The sequence below is a fragment of the Phoxinus phoxinus genome (genome assembly GCF_949152265.1).
Source record: "Phoxinus phoxinus genome assembly, chromosome: 18".
In the NCBI taxonomy this organism is placed as follows: Eukaryota; Metazoa; Chordata; class Actinopteri; order Cypriniformes; family Leuciscidae; genus Phoxinus; species Phoxinus phoxinus.
This window is the reverse complement of record NC_136893.1, coordinates 28,880,215-28,892,286: the sequence shown is the minus strand read 5'-3', so window position 1 is coordinate 28,892,286 and position 12,072 is coordinate 28,880,215. Positions and strand designations below refer to the sequence as shown.

Genomic DNA, 12,072 nt, shown 5'->3' with positions numbered 1-12,072 from the left:
GAAAACGGCGCCCCCTAGTCGATCGGCCTTTCGGAAGCGGTGTCCACGAAACCACGGTGGAAAACCCATTCATTTAATGGCCGAGTGGGATTTTGACAGAATGGCCCCAGGGGCCCCAAATTCGGCACGGTGGCCCCGGGGCCCGTCCCGAGCGACATGTCAAAAGCACATGGTGGTGGGGGAGGGGCAATTTTTTGTAAGGGCCCTAGGGCCCCAAGCTTCGGGGCCCCGCGTCAGGGGCCCCTGGAGAGTCGGAATCTGAAGTATCGAGGAGCCACGACCCTCCGTCTGCGTACGGGGGCCGTCCCACGGGCCATTCGAAAGGCATAGCGGGTTCGCGGACGAGGGGCCCATTTTTCGACCTTTCGGCCCCTGAACGAGGTCCCCGGGGCCCCAAGCTTTCCCACCCGCACCAGGGGGCCGTGGCGAGTCGGAAAACTGCGGCCCCTAGTCGATCGGCCCTTCGGAAGCGGTGTCCACGAAACCACGGTGGAAAACCCATTCATTTAATGGGCGAGTGGGATTTTGACAGAATGGCCCCAGGGGCCCCAAATTCGGCACGGTGGCCCCGGGGCCCGTCCCGAGCGACATGTCAAAAGCACATGATGGTGGGGGAGGGGCAATTTTTTGTAAGGGCCCCAGGGCCCCAACCTTCGGGGCCCCACGTAAGGGGCCCCTGGAGAGTCAGGATCTGAAGTATCGAGGAACCACGACCCTCCGTCTGCGTACGGGGGCCGTCCCACGGGCCATTTGAAAGGCATAGTGGTTTCGCGGACGTGAGTCCCTTTTTCGACTTTGCGGCCCCTGAACAAGGTCCCCGGGGCCCCAAACTTTCAGGGCCGCACCAGGGGGCCGTGGCGAGAAGGAAAACGTCACCCCCTAGTCGATCGGCCCTTCGTAAGCGGTGTCCACGAAACCACTATGGGGCCCCAATCATTTAATGGGGAAGTGGGATTTTGATGGAAATGTCCCAGGGGCCCCAAATTCGGCACAGTGGCCCCGGGGCCCGCCCCGAGCGACATACTGACGGCGCGGGGTGATCCGTAACAAACAAACAAAAAACAGTGGGTTATTGGACAAATAGTGAGTCCGTGGGACGGGGGGGGTGGGGGGGTGTCGGGGGGGGGCTACGGGACATTTGCGCCAAATAGTGGGTTATTGGACAAATAGTGGGTTCGTGGGACGTGGGGGGGTGGGGGGGTGGCGGGGGGTGTTTGGGGGGGTGGGGGGGCATTTGCGCCAAATAGTGGGTTATTGGACAAATAGTGGGTTCGTGGGACGGGGGGGGTGGTGGGGAGGTGTTCCGGGGGGGTGGGGGGGCATTTGCCCAATATAGTGGGTTATTGGACAAATAGTGGGTTCGTGGGACGGGGGGGGTGTTGGGGGGGTGTTGGGGGGGGTGGTCCTGGGGGCAACATGCTCTCTGTCGCCCACTAGAGGTGTCCAAAAAGCCACGGTCCCGTGGCAAGTAGGTCGTATTCCGTGAATAGGGGGGGTAGTAATAAAGGCCCACTTCCCACCAGGTCTGTGGGGCCACGGCCTCCCAATTCACACTACGATCCCTCCGACCCATTATGCGTCCAATGGCAGCTTATTAACATGGGCTTTTTTCCACGAACCCACGTTTTGGACTACCTCCGCAGGGTGGCTGGGCGATCCCTTAGAGATAGGGTGAGGAGCTCGGTCACTCGGGAGGAGCTCAGAGTAGAGCCGCTGCTCCTCCACATCGAGAGGGGTCAGCTGAGGTGGCTCGGGCATCTGTTCCGGATGCCTCCTGGACGCCTTCCCGGGAAGGTGTTCCGGGCGCGTCCCACCGGGAGGAGACCCCGGGGAAGACCTAGGACACGCTGGAGAGACTATGTCTCCCGGCTGGCCTGGGAACGCCTCGGTGTCCCCCCGGAAGAGCTGGAGGAAGTGGCTAGGAAGAGGGAAGTCTGGGCATCTCTGCTTAGACTGCTGCCCCCGCGACCCGGCCCCGGATAAGCGGAAGAAGATGGATGGATGGATGGATGGAGGAGTATTTTGGTTTAACTCTAAAACAGAGTTGGAGATAAGTCATGCGACATGTAAGAACTGCAAAAGTTATGTACTCTGCAACATGAAAAACCTCTCTCTGCATCTAGCAAGACATCGTTCAGCCCTGGTCGAGCAGCACACACCTGTCATCACAAAGCAGGTGGTGTTTTGTCACGTCAAAGCAACATCAAAGCAAATTTAAAATTGCTGGCTAATGCTAATAATAAATTCTCTAAAATTATTATTCACGTCGGCACTAATGATGTTTGACTTCGCCAGTCTAAAAATAACGTTAAAGGCTGGTTGTCTAAGTGGTGTCTGCAAAATAATGAAATCATAGACAATTGGAAAAGTTTTTGGGGCAAACCTGACCTGTTGAAAAGAGATGGTATTCATCCCTCCTGGGATGGTGCTGCTCTTCTCTCTAGTAATTTGGCACACAGTCTTAGAGATAAAACATGACAATCTGGGGCTCAGGTCAGGAAGCAGACAGACTGGCTTAACCGCCACACACCAGCTATAAGTGGAGACAGAGCACTCACCAGACACCAGCTATAGGTGGAGACAGTGTGCTCACCAGACACCAGCTATAGGTGGAGACAGTGCGCTCACCACACACCAGCTATAGGTGGAGACAGAGCACTCACCAGACACCAGCTATAGGTGGAGACAGAGCTCTCACACACCAGCTATAAGTGGAGACAGAGCACTCACCAGACACCAGCTATAGGTGGAGACAGTGTGCTCACCAGACACCAGCTATAGGTGGAGACAGTGCGCTCACCACACACCAGCTATAGGTGGAGACAGAGCACTCACCAGACACCAGCTATAGGTGGAGACAGAGCTCTCACACACCAGCTATAGGTGGAGACAGTGCGCTCACCACACACCAGCTATAGGTGGAGACAGAGCGCTCACACACCAGCTATAGATGGAGACAGAGCGCTCACCACACACCAGCTATAGGTGGAGACAGAGCACTCACCACACAACAGCTAGAGGTGTGTGAACTCGCAAGTACTATGTCAGGCACTGTAATTTGCTCTGGCCCCCTTCCTGTTCGCAGGAGTGCTGATATAGTTAGCAGATTGTCATCACATAATGGCTGGTTGTCTAAGTGGTGTCTGCAAAATAATGAAATCATAGACAATTGGAAAAGTTTTTGGGGCAAACCTGACCTGTTGAAAAGAGATGGTATTCATCCCTCCTGGGATGGTGCTGCTCTTCTCTCTAGTAATTTGGCACACAGTCTTAGAGATAAAACATGACAATCTGGGGCTCAGGTCAGGAAGCAGACAGACTGGCTTAACCGCCACACACCAGCTATAAGTGGAGACAGAGCACTCACCAGACACCAGCTATAGGTGGAGACAGTGTGCTCACCAGACACCAGCTATAGGTGGAGACAGTGCGCTCACCACACACCAGCTATAGGTGGAGACAGAGCACTCACCAGACACCAGCTATAGGTGGAGACAGAGCGCTCACCACACACCAGATATAGGTGGAGACAGAGCGCTCACCACACACCAGCTATAGGTGGAGACAGAGCGCTCACCAGACACCAGCTATAGGTGGAGACAGTGCGCTCACCACACACCAGCTATAGGTGGAGACAGAGCGCTCAACACACACCAGCTATAGGTGGAGACAGTGCGCTCACCAGACACCAGCTATAGGTGGAGACAGAGCTCTCACACACCAGCTATAGGTGGAGACAGTGCGCTCACCACACAACAGCTATAGGTGGAGACAGAGCGCTCACACACCAGCTACCAGCTATAGATGGAGACAGAGCGCTCACCACACACCAGCTATAGGTGGAGACAGAGCACTCACCACACAACAGCTATAGGTGGAGACAGAGCGCTCACCACACAACAGCTATAGATGGAGACAGAGCACTCACCACACACCAGCTATAGATGGAGACAGAGCACTCACCACACAACAGCTATAGGTGGAGACAGAGCGCTCACCACACACCAGCTATAGGTGGAGACAGAGCGCTCACCACACAACAGCTATAGGTGGAGACAGAGCACTCACCACACACCAGCTATAGGTGGAGACAGAGCACTCACCACACAACAGCTATAGGTGGAGACAGAGCGCTCACCACACACCAGCTATAGGTGGAGACAGAGCGCTCACCACACACCAGCTATAGGTGGAGACAGAGCGCTCACCACACACCAGCTATAGGTGGAGACAGAACGCTCACCACACACCAGCTATAGGTGGAGACAGAGCGCTCACCACACACCAGCTATAGGTGGAGACAGAGCGCTCACCACACACCAGCTATAGGTGGAGACAGAGCGCTCACCACACACCAGCTATAGGTGGAGACAGTGCACTCACAACACAACAGCTATAGGTGGAGACAGAGCGCTCACCACACACCAGCTATAGGTGGAGACAGTGCACTCACCACACACCAGCTATAGGTGGAGACCGAGCGCTCACCACACACCAGCTATAGGTGGAGACAGTTCACTCACCACACACCAGCTATAGGTGGAGACAGTTCACTCACCACACACCAGCTATAGGTGGAGACAGTGCACTCACCACACACCAGCTATAGTTGGAGACAGTGCACTCACCACACAACAGCTATAGGTGGAGACAGAGCGTTCACCACACACCAGCTATAGGTGGAGACAGAGCGCTCACCACACACCAGCTATAGGTGGATCTCTGGAATTACAGGCCGATCTCGAATCTGCCTTTTCTGTCAAAGATATTAGAAAAAGCAGTATCCTCACAACTGTGTTCTTTTCTTGAAAGAAATGATATCTGTGAGGATTTTCAGTCCGGATTTAGACCGTACCATAGTACCGAGACAGCTCTCGTTAGAGTCACAAATGATTTGCTCTTATCATCCGATCGTGGTTGTATCTCTCTATTAGTATTACTTGATCTTAGTGCTGCATTTGACACCATTGACCACAACATCCTTTTAAATAGACTCGAACATTATGTTGGCATTAGTGGAATTGCACTAGCATGGTTTAAATCATACTTATCTGACCGTTATCAGTTTGTAGCAGTAAATGAAGAGATGTCTTATCAATCAGTATGGCGTACCACAAGGCTAAGTACTAGGACCGCTGCTGTTCACTCTGTATATGCTACCATTAGGAGATATCATTAGGAAACATGGAATTAGCTTTCACTGTTATGCCGACGATACTCAGCTGTATATTTCTTCAAAACCTAACGAAACCTACCAATTCACAAAATTAAAATTTTAAAATATTGCTGATCACTTACAAAGCACTAAATGGTTTAGCTCCGCAGTACTGGAGCGAGCTCTTAACGCATTATAGTCCTTCACGTCTACTGCGATCTCAAAATTCCGGCCAGTTAATAATACCTAGAATATCAAAATCGACTGCTGGCGGTAGATCCTTTTCCTATTTAGCACCAAAACTTTGGAACAGTCTTCCTAACATTGTCCGGGAAGCAGACACACTCTGTCAGTTCAAATCTAGACTAAAAACACATCTCTTCGGCCTAGCATACACATCACACATTATAGACTTCTATAATTCAATGTTAGGCTGCATAGTTTAGAACAGCCGGGACTGGGAACACTTCCCGTAAATCCTGATGTACTTGGTACATAATTCTGTCTCTAATTTGGCAAACAAATCTTTCCAAAAGAGCTCTGCAGGGAACGCCTTGTCCCATGAAGCACTGTGGGTGATGTTATTGAGTCTGTCTTTTAATATTCCTGTTCTCTTTTCTCTACATATTTTGATACTTGTTTAAATATTCAACTTCCACCGAAGTTTGATCACTCGTACAAGACTAATTTGCTGCTGGTTCATTTGGCATTTTCCTATGGGGTTTTTCACTTTGAAATTTAGTTTTTCACACCTATTAGCGCAAATTGATGCAGCATGTTAATTTTAGAAAATTTATGTTTTTAATAACAAGAGAAAACCGTTTGAGGTCTGTGTTGTGTACGTTGTAGAACAGAACTGCAAAGTATGATAGGAAAATCCTGAAGGAACCAGTAGCGACTTGGTACTTGGACTCTGCAACACTCCATAGACTGAACACATTATATGTATGTGCATAAAGTAATTTTTCACAAAATAATGTTTTTGTTGTGTACACTTGCACTTTGAAATTCATTTTCAAAAGTTTGATTTTTTAGGCCCATAAACGCTCTTGTCATATAAAAGAACAAAACAAGTTTTTAGTTGAAAATTGTATAATGTAAATTCTCCCTCAATGTGATAAGAGAGACAAAGTGCTTGTGCAAAAATCTACACTTGATGTCTTGACGACACGTGCAAGTGTATCCCATCATGCATCATGTTTGGGAACTCGCATGACTATAAGTAACTTTGCAAGTACATGTCATCTTATTCTAACCCTAACACTACCAGTCTACTAACACTGTACTAACACTCTAATGAGAGTTAGTAGACATGTAGGTGTAACGTTACATATAGTCAACAAAATGTGTTAAAGGAACCATAGAAATAAAGTGAAACTGAAAACATTTCACTGTAAGTTAAAATAATGAAAAATTACACATAATTTGGTAGTAAAACAAAGTGTTGTACATTACATGTTAATGGTGCAAAGAAGTGAGAGTATATTCTTGTACAACATTTGCAACTGCATTTCATCACTTAATACAAGCATCACAATTTTTAAATTGTGTCTTTTGTTACCTAGGGATTTCTAAACAGACATTTATAAGTTCATTTTAAAATGCAAAGAACTTGAAATCAAAATGTGTAATTAAAGCTATGTAAACTTAAAAACCTAAAAGTGTGTGTCCTATTGGGTAATCAAAAGTTCTACACACACTTGCGGTCTTCAAACCACTTAAACACTTTGACCAAAGACCGGAAATACTGTAGGTTATGTAGACAAGTGGTCAAGTGTGGTTATTTGGACAAGATGCATACAGTCTACAGGTCCAGAGGAGAATCTAGGATAATCAAGTAAGGTAGAAGGGGTGGAGCCACCTTAACTCAAAGCTGTACAAAATGGCAAAGCCAAGCACTGCTGTGTGTTGTGGTGTTTGTGTTAAAGGTTGTTAGGATGGTGTTCCTGAAAGCTGTCTTAGTGCTGGTTGTGATTGTTACATTTGATCTGCCTGATGTCTTGGGAAGTTTGAGGTCCAGTCATAGTCCAAGAAGCATGGGGCCAAAATTAGATGCAGCTTCCAGAAGTCCTGCCCTTTCTCCTCGTGGGCTCTGGAACCCTTTGCAAGTGGCTTCTCAGTTTCAGAGTCCTTTGGGTCCCGTCTCCAAAAGCCTTGCACAAGAACCTTTTGGCCTTCAGGAGAAGCAGCTGTTGCAGGGTCCAGTGAAACCTTTGGATTGGAGGTATCCCATAGTTCCCGAGGTGCAGAGCGAGTTAGCGGTGGACTTCCAGTTGAGGCAACCCGTGACTCCCAGCAGCGTAGCGGTTCAATGTGGCGAGAACCGGGTTCTCTTAGAGGTCCAGCAGGACTTTTTCAGCAATGGTCAGTTGATCCAGCCAACTGGTCTGTCTTTAGGTGGATGTCCTGTTGTTGGTCAGGATCCTGAGTCAAGAGTGCTCATCTTTGAGTATGAATTACAGGACTGCAACAGCGTGCTGATGGTAAGAACTCATAAATCTTAATGGTTTAATTGTTGTGGCAGAGGATCTTTCAAGGAAAGTCCGTTCACTTGATTTTACAATGCCAGGGCAGCTAAGACCAAGTTCTGTTTGAATGGGTAAATCCTGAATTTAAGCTACTTGCCTTTAGTAACCCTTCAAACCAACATCTGATGCAAACTATCCCATAAAATGTATGAAAGGAGTTTAAGAAACAAGAACAATAAATCTTGTGCCTTAATAGTTAAAGCTAGTTTTTACCCTGGAACATCCAATGTGCATGTTCAATCCTAAGTGCATGTCTCCAAAACATTGACTATCTCTGGCAACACCAGAGCTTCTGAGGGCAGCTGTGCTTATGTGAGGAATTTACTAATTGGTGATTTGCTCTTTAGGAATTCCACTATTGCAGAGTGTACCTTCTATTCATAGCAATATGAGTGTCCTGTCTTGGTGTATGTAAAGTCTTTGGGATGACCCTGTTGGTAACCACAATCTTTTTACAGATGAATGAGGATGAGCTTGTCTACACCTTCTCTCTTACCTACACCCCTGAGGCGCTTGCAGGTACTCCGATTACCCGTGCCGATGGTGCAATTGTTGGTGTTCAATGTCATTATCAAAGGTAAGTGATCTGTGACTTTCTGCACTTCCTCGTGCAACTGGGAGACCATTTAATGGGTACTTTCATGAACCGCAGGCTCCAAAATGTAAGCAGTGATGCCTTGAGGCCAACATGGGTCCCTTATGCCTCAACAGAGGCAGGTCAAGAAGTCTTGCTGTTCTCCCTGAAGATCATGATGGGTTGGTACAGGTTTGGTCTTTTAATAAAATTAACCTTTACCCTTGCTATTCTGGCTGTGCCTAAATTTTGTTCTTTTTGTAGATGATTGGTCCTCTCAGAGGCCTTCATACTCGTATTTCCTGGGTGGTGTTATTAACATCGAGGCATCTGTGAAGCAGTACAATCATGTGCCTCTGCGTGTGTTTGTGGAGCGCTGTGTGGCCACTCAAGTACCTGATGTGAACTCTCTTCCAAGATATTCCTTCATTGAGAATCATGGGTAAGGTCATGGCCCTTGATGTGGTAGGACTGTTTAAGTTGCTTTTTGTAACCACTTTGTCACAGTCATGGGTAAGGTCTTGTTACTTGATGCTCTGCAGTTGACATCATGAGTTGCTCTTTGTGATTGTTTCGTCGTCAGGTGCTTTGTGGATGCCAAAACTACAGCTTCCAGCTCCCGCTTCATGCCTCGATCCCAGGTTGACAAGATCCAGTTCCAGCTGGAGGCATTTATGTTCCAGGAAGGCAGCAGTCCTTCTGTATGTACTACGAATATTATGAGTTAATTGACTTCTCCTCCCATCTGCTTTGGTTTTGTGACTTTGTCTGTCACCCCTTTGCAGATCTACATAACGTGTATTCTGAAGGCAACTCTTGCTTCTGCACCCAGTGACGCTCCGCGCAAATCCTGTTCTTTTGCCAATGGGTACGTGTTTTTATTTAATTTAAGTTGAGGTTTCTCATGTTGAAGGTTCCATGTCTTTGTTTATTGCAGGTGGTTTGCTGCTGATGGTAATGACCAAGTTTGTGGTTGCTGTGACTCAACATGTGGTCCTGATGGTGAATTTGCTGCTTCTCCCTATGGAGGTTGGTAGCTTTTGCTCTTTCTAAGGTTGCTTTTGATTCAAGTCTCTAACTTGACTTTCTTCTTCTCTCTAGGCATTCAGTGGGAAGGCAAGGCCTCACTTGGTCCTGTAATGGTTCAAGGGCAAAAGAGACCTTCTTAATAAAACTGACAAATCAATCATTGATTGTATCTGACTTGTCATTTTGCTTCATGTCTGGTTTAACTGCTTTTGACTTGGAAAAAGTCCCTCATTCTGCCAATGTGGTGAAACTGATAGTCTTACTGTACAATTCAAGTCCCATATAGCATGCAACCATAGGGTTCCAGAAGTTATTTACTAACTTTCTCCATAGGGAGTTTTAAATTATGAACCTTAAAGATAGTAAAAGCTTTTGAAGCTATTTGTTTAAAAGAATAATTACTGGGGGAAATCACAACCACTGAGGTCGAGCAACACACACCTGTCATCTCAAGCAGCCAACATTATCTCGAAGCTCCCACCCACTGTCTCGGCACTCTCAAAAGATTACAAATGCATTAATGTGCTTCATATGTCAGGATTTACGGCCATAAAACGTTGAGAATAACGTCTTCAGATAATTGCTTCACGAGTGTCACGCTACACAATACCAACATGTCAGTGTTTAACAGAAACGGCGGTTCCTCAGTTGTATGATTAAGTTAAGCGAGACATTCTGCTGTCACTCTTCTGCACAGTTTAACCAAGTTAAATTAGTTTTTGCTTTTATGGAATTTTAGTCATTGAGCATTGTTGACATGCTTTAGTGTCACTATAATTGACACTATAATGTAATTTCAGTGGAGGCAGAGTCTTTCAAAGCAGACAAATGCAAGTCAATGGACTTTATGCCCAGCTGCACTACTTCCTGAACTTTAGCCAGCTCCTTTGTTTCCTGTCTGCCATTATTGGACAAACTGATTAATCCAGGTGTGCCTGACCTCAGTGAAAATAATCAGACACACCTGGATTAATCAGTTTGTCCAATAATGGCAGACAGGAAACAAAGGAGTTGGCTAAAGTTCAGGAAGTAGTGCAGCTGGGCATAAAGCCAATTGTAGAATAGCAATGGATGAGGGACACAGAGAACCTTCTCAGACAACGGGGTGCTGAACTTCATTAGCATACAGACCACAGCTGGTAAAACAAGAGCAACTTCATTTACATTAAGAGTGATAAACTGTAGCAGGATAAAAGGTTTGGATGTTCTGGGTTCATTCTGACGTGGTGAACCCGAGGTGCTTTGTGTACCTTGCCACTGCAGTGCTGTAATAAACTTCATTTTTGAGATCTTCGACATCTAAAGTTTTCATTTAGTTTTCACTAAAGCTTTCTCTATTTTGCTGTCGATCATTAAACCGTTACGCTGCCTCAGAAGTGTCAGTGAAATCAGGTTGGACATGTGAAGTCATTGCCTGTAGTGCAGCGAGGGGACGAGTCGATGTCTGCGCAGCCAACGTGTGGGTCTAGGGGTCCTTCGACATCATGGCCCTCGTCAAAGTCACTAGATCTTTTCGCTGGCCTATTTTTCCTGCTTTTAACACATACAATTCAAGAACTGACTGTTTACTTGCCTAGCTAATATACCCAACCCCTTGACAGGTGCCATGCACCGATATAATCAATGTTATTCGCTTCATCTGTCAGTGGTTTTAATGTAGTGGCTTATCAGTGTATATTAAATATTTTCATATATATCTATTTTACATCCAGCTAATTTCCCCTTTTCAGGGAAATTCAAGTTCTTCTCAAGCTACATGTTTGTAAATTCTTCATATTATTCATAACTGTCTTTTTTATTTTTTATTTTTATCAAACGGTCTCAAATAATTCTCAAATCAGGCCTAAACGGTCAAATACACACAAAATGCCTGGCTGGGAGGGTGTTCACTTTAACAGTAGGTTATGTCTTTACCCTCATGTTGTGTTCGAGTCATTTTGATCCGGAGGGGATTGTCTTTCCCCCGAAAATGCTAGTTAACGTTAACTCATTGGACTAAACCTACTGACTTTACCAATTTTGGGGGAAGTAGTTATACCCCTGAGTGAGTAATTTTGACAAATGACAAATTACCAGCCTACAAAAAACTGCTAATAAATCTCTCATTACTCTTTATCACCAAATATTGGATTCAATCTTTTTTCCAACTTGATTTCTTTCATTTAGCACAGGTTCTGTATTTCTGGTTGGGTCTGATTGATCGTAGGCCTCACTGATCTGAGCTCATGCACCTCAGTTTTTGAGTAAAAAAAAAGTATTATTTGTGGATAAATCTGTTAATATACAACACAATATGGACAAAAGTGCAGTTTATCCCACTAGTGCTTTAATGTTTAACCAGGAAGGTTGTTTTGAAATGCTTTTATCTTTTACAAAATGCAAGTCACACTTTTGGCCAACAAAAACTAACCTATAAAACTCGTTACGGTATTACCACCAAATATCAAATTTAATATTTTTGCCAACTTGGTTTCTTTCAATTAGGTTTTGTATTTATTTTTTAAACCGACAGATTGATCTGAGTTCATATTGCTCAAAAATGGCCATCCATTGAAAATTAATGTGGGATATCAAAACTAAGAGAAACATTTAATATCAGGAGGAGGATGTTCATCAAGTTCACTTACAATATTACACGTGTGCTTGCAAAGATAAAGGCCTCGGACCTGTGCATGTGTGGATACAGGCACGCTCTCTCACACACACACACACACACACACACTATTTTGAGCATTACAGGCTTTTTCACAGAGATGAACTTTACACTCAGATCAACTTTAATGAGC

At 45.9% G+C, this 12,072-nt stretch overlaps 1 protein-coding gene across 1 annotated transcript; it reads left to right on the top strand.

Moving 5' to 3' along the window:
• The first annotated feature begins 6,904 nt into the window (after positions 1–6,904).
• LOC306985875 (zona pellucida sperm-binding protein 3-like) lies at positions 6,905–9,707 on the top strand. Its single transcript, XM_079588620.1, has 8 exons — positions 6,905–7,638; positions 8,142–8,260; positions 8,336–8,439; positions 8,522–8,699; positions 8,841–8,958; positions 9,043–9,125; positions 9,195–9,286; positions 9,359–9,707. The coding sequence occupies exons 1-8, from the start codon at positions 7,093–7,095 to the stop codon at positions 9,424–9,426; spliced, it is 1,308 nt and encodes a 435-aa protein (XP_079444746.1). The 5' UTR covers positions 6,905–7,092; the 3' UTR covers positions 9,427–9,707.
• Positions 9,708–12,072: the final 2,365 nt, after the last annotated feature.

Coding starts and splice junctions, on each gene's coding strand:
- LOC306985875 (XM_079588620.1), top strand. CDS start 7,093: ATGGTGTTCCTGAAAGCTGTCTTAGTGCTGGTTGTGATTGTTACATTT. Junction 8,959..9,042: donor AGGAAGGCAGCAGTCCTTCT/GTATGTACTACG, acceptor ACCCCTTTGCAG/ATCTACATAACGTGTATTCT. Junction 9,126..9,194: donor TCCTGTTCTTTTGCCAATGG/GTACGTGTTTTT, acceptor TGTTTATTGCAG/GTGGTTTGCTGCTGATGGTA.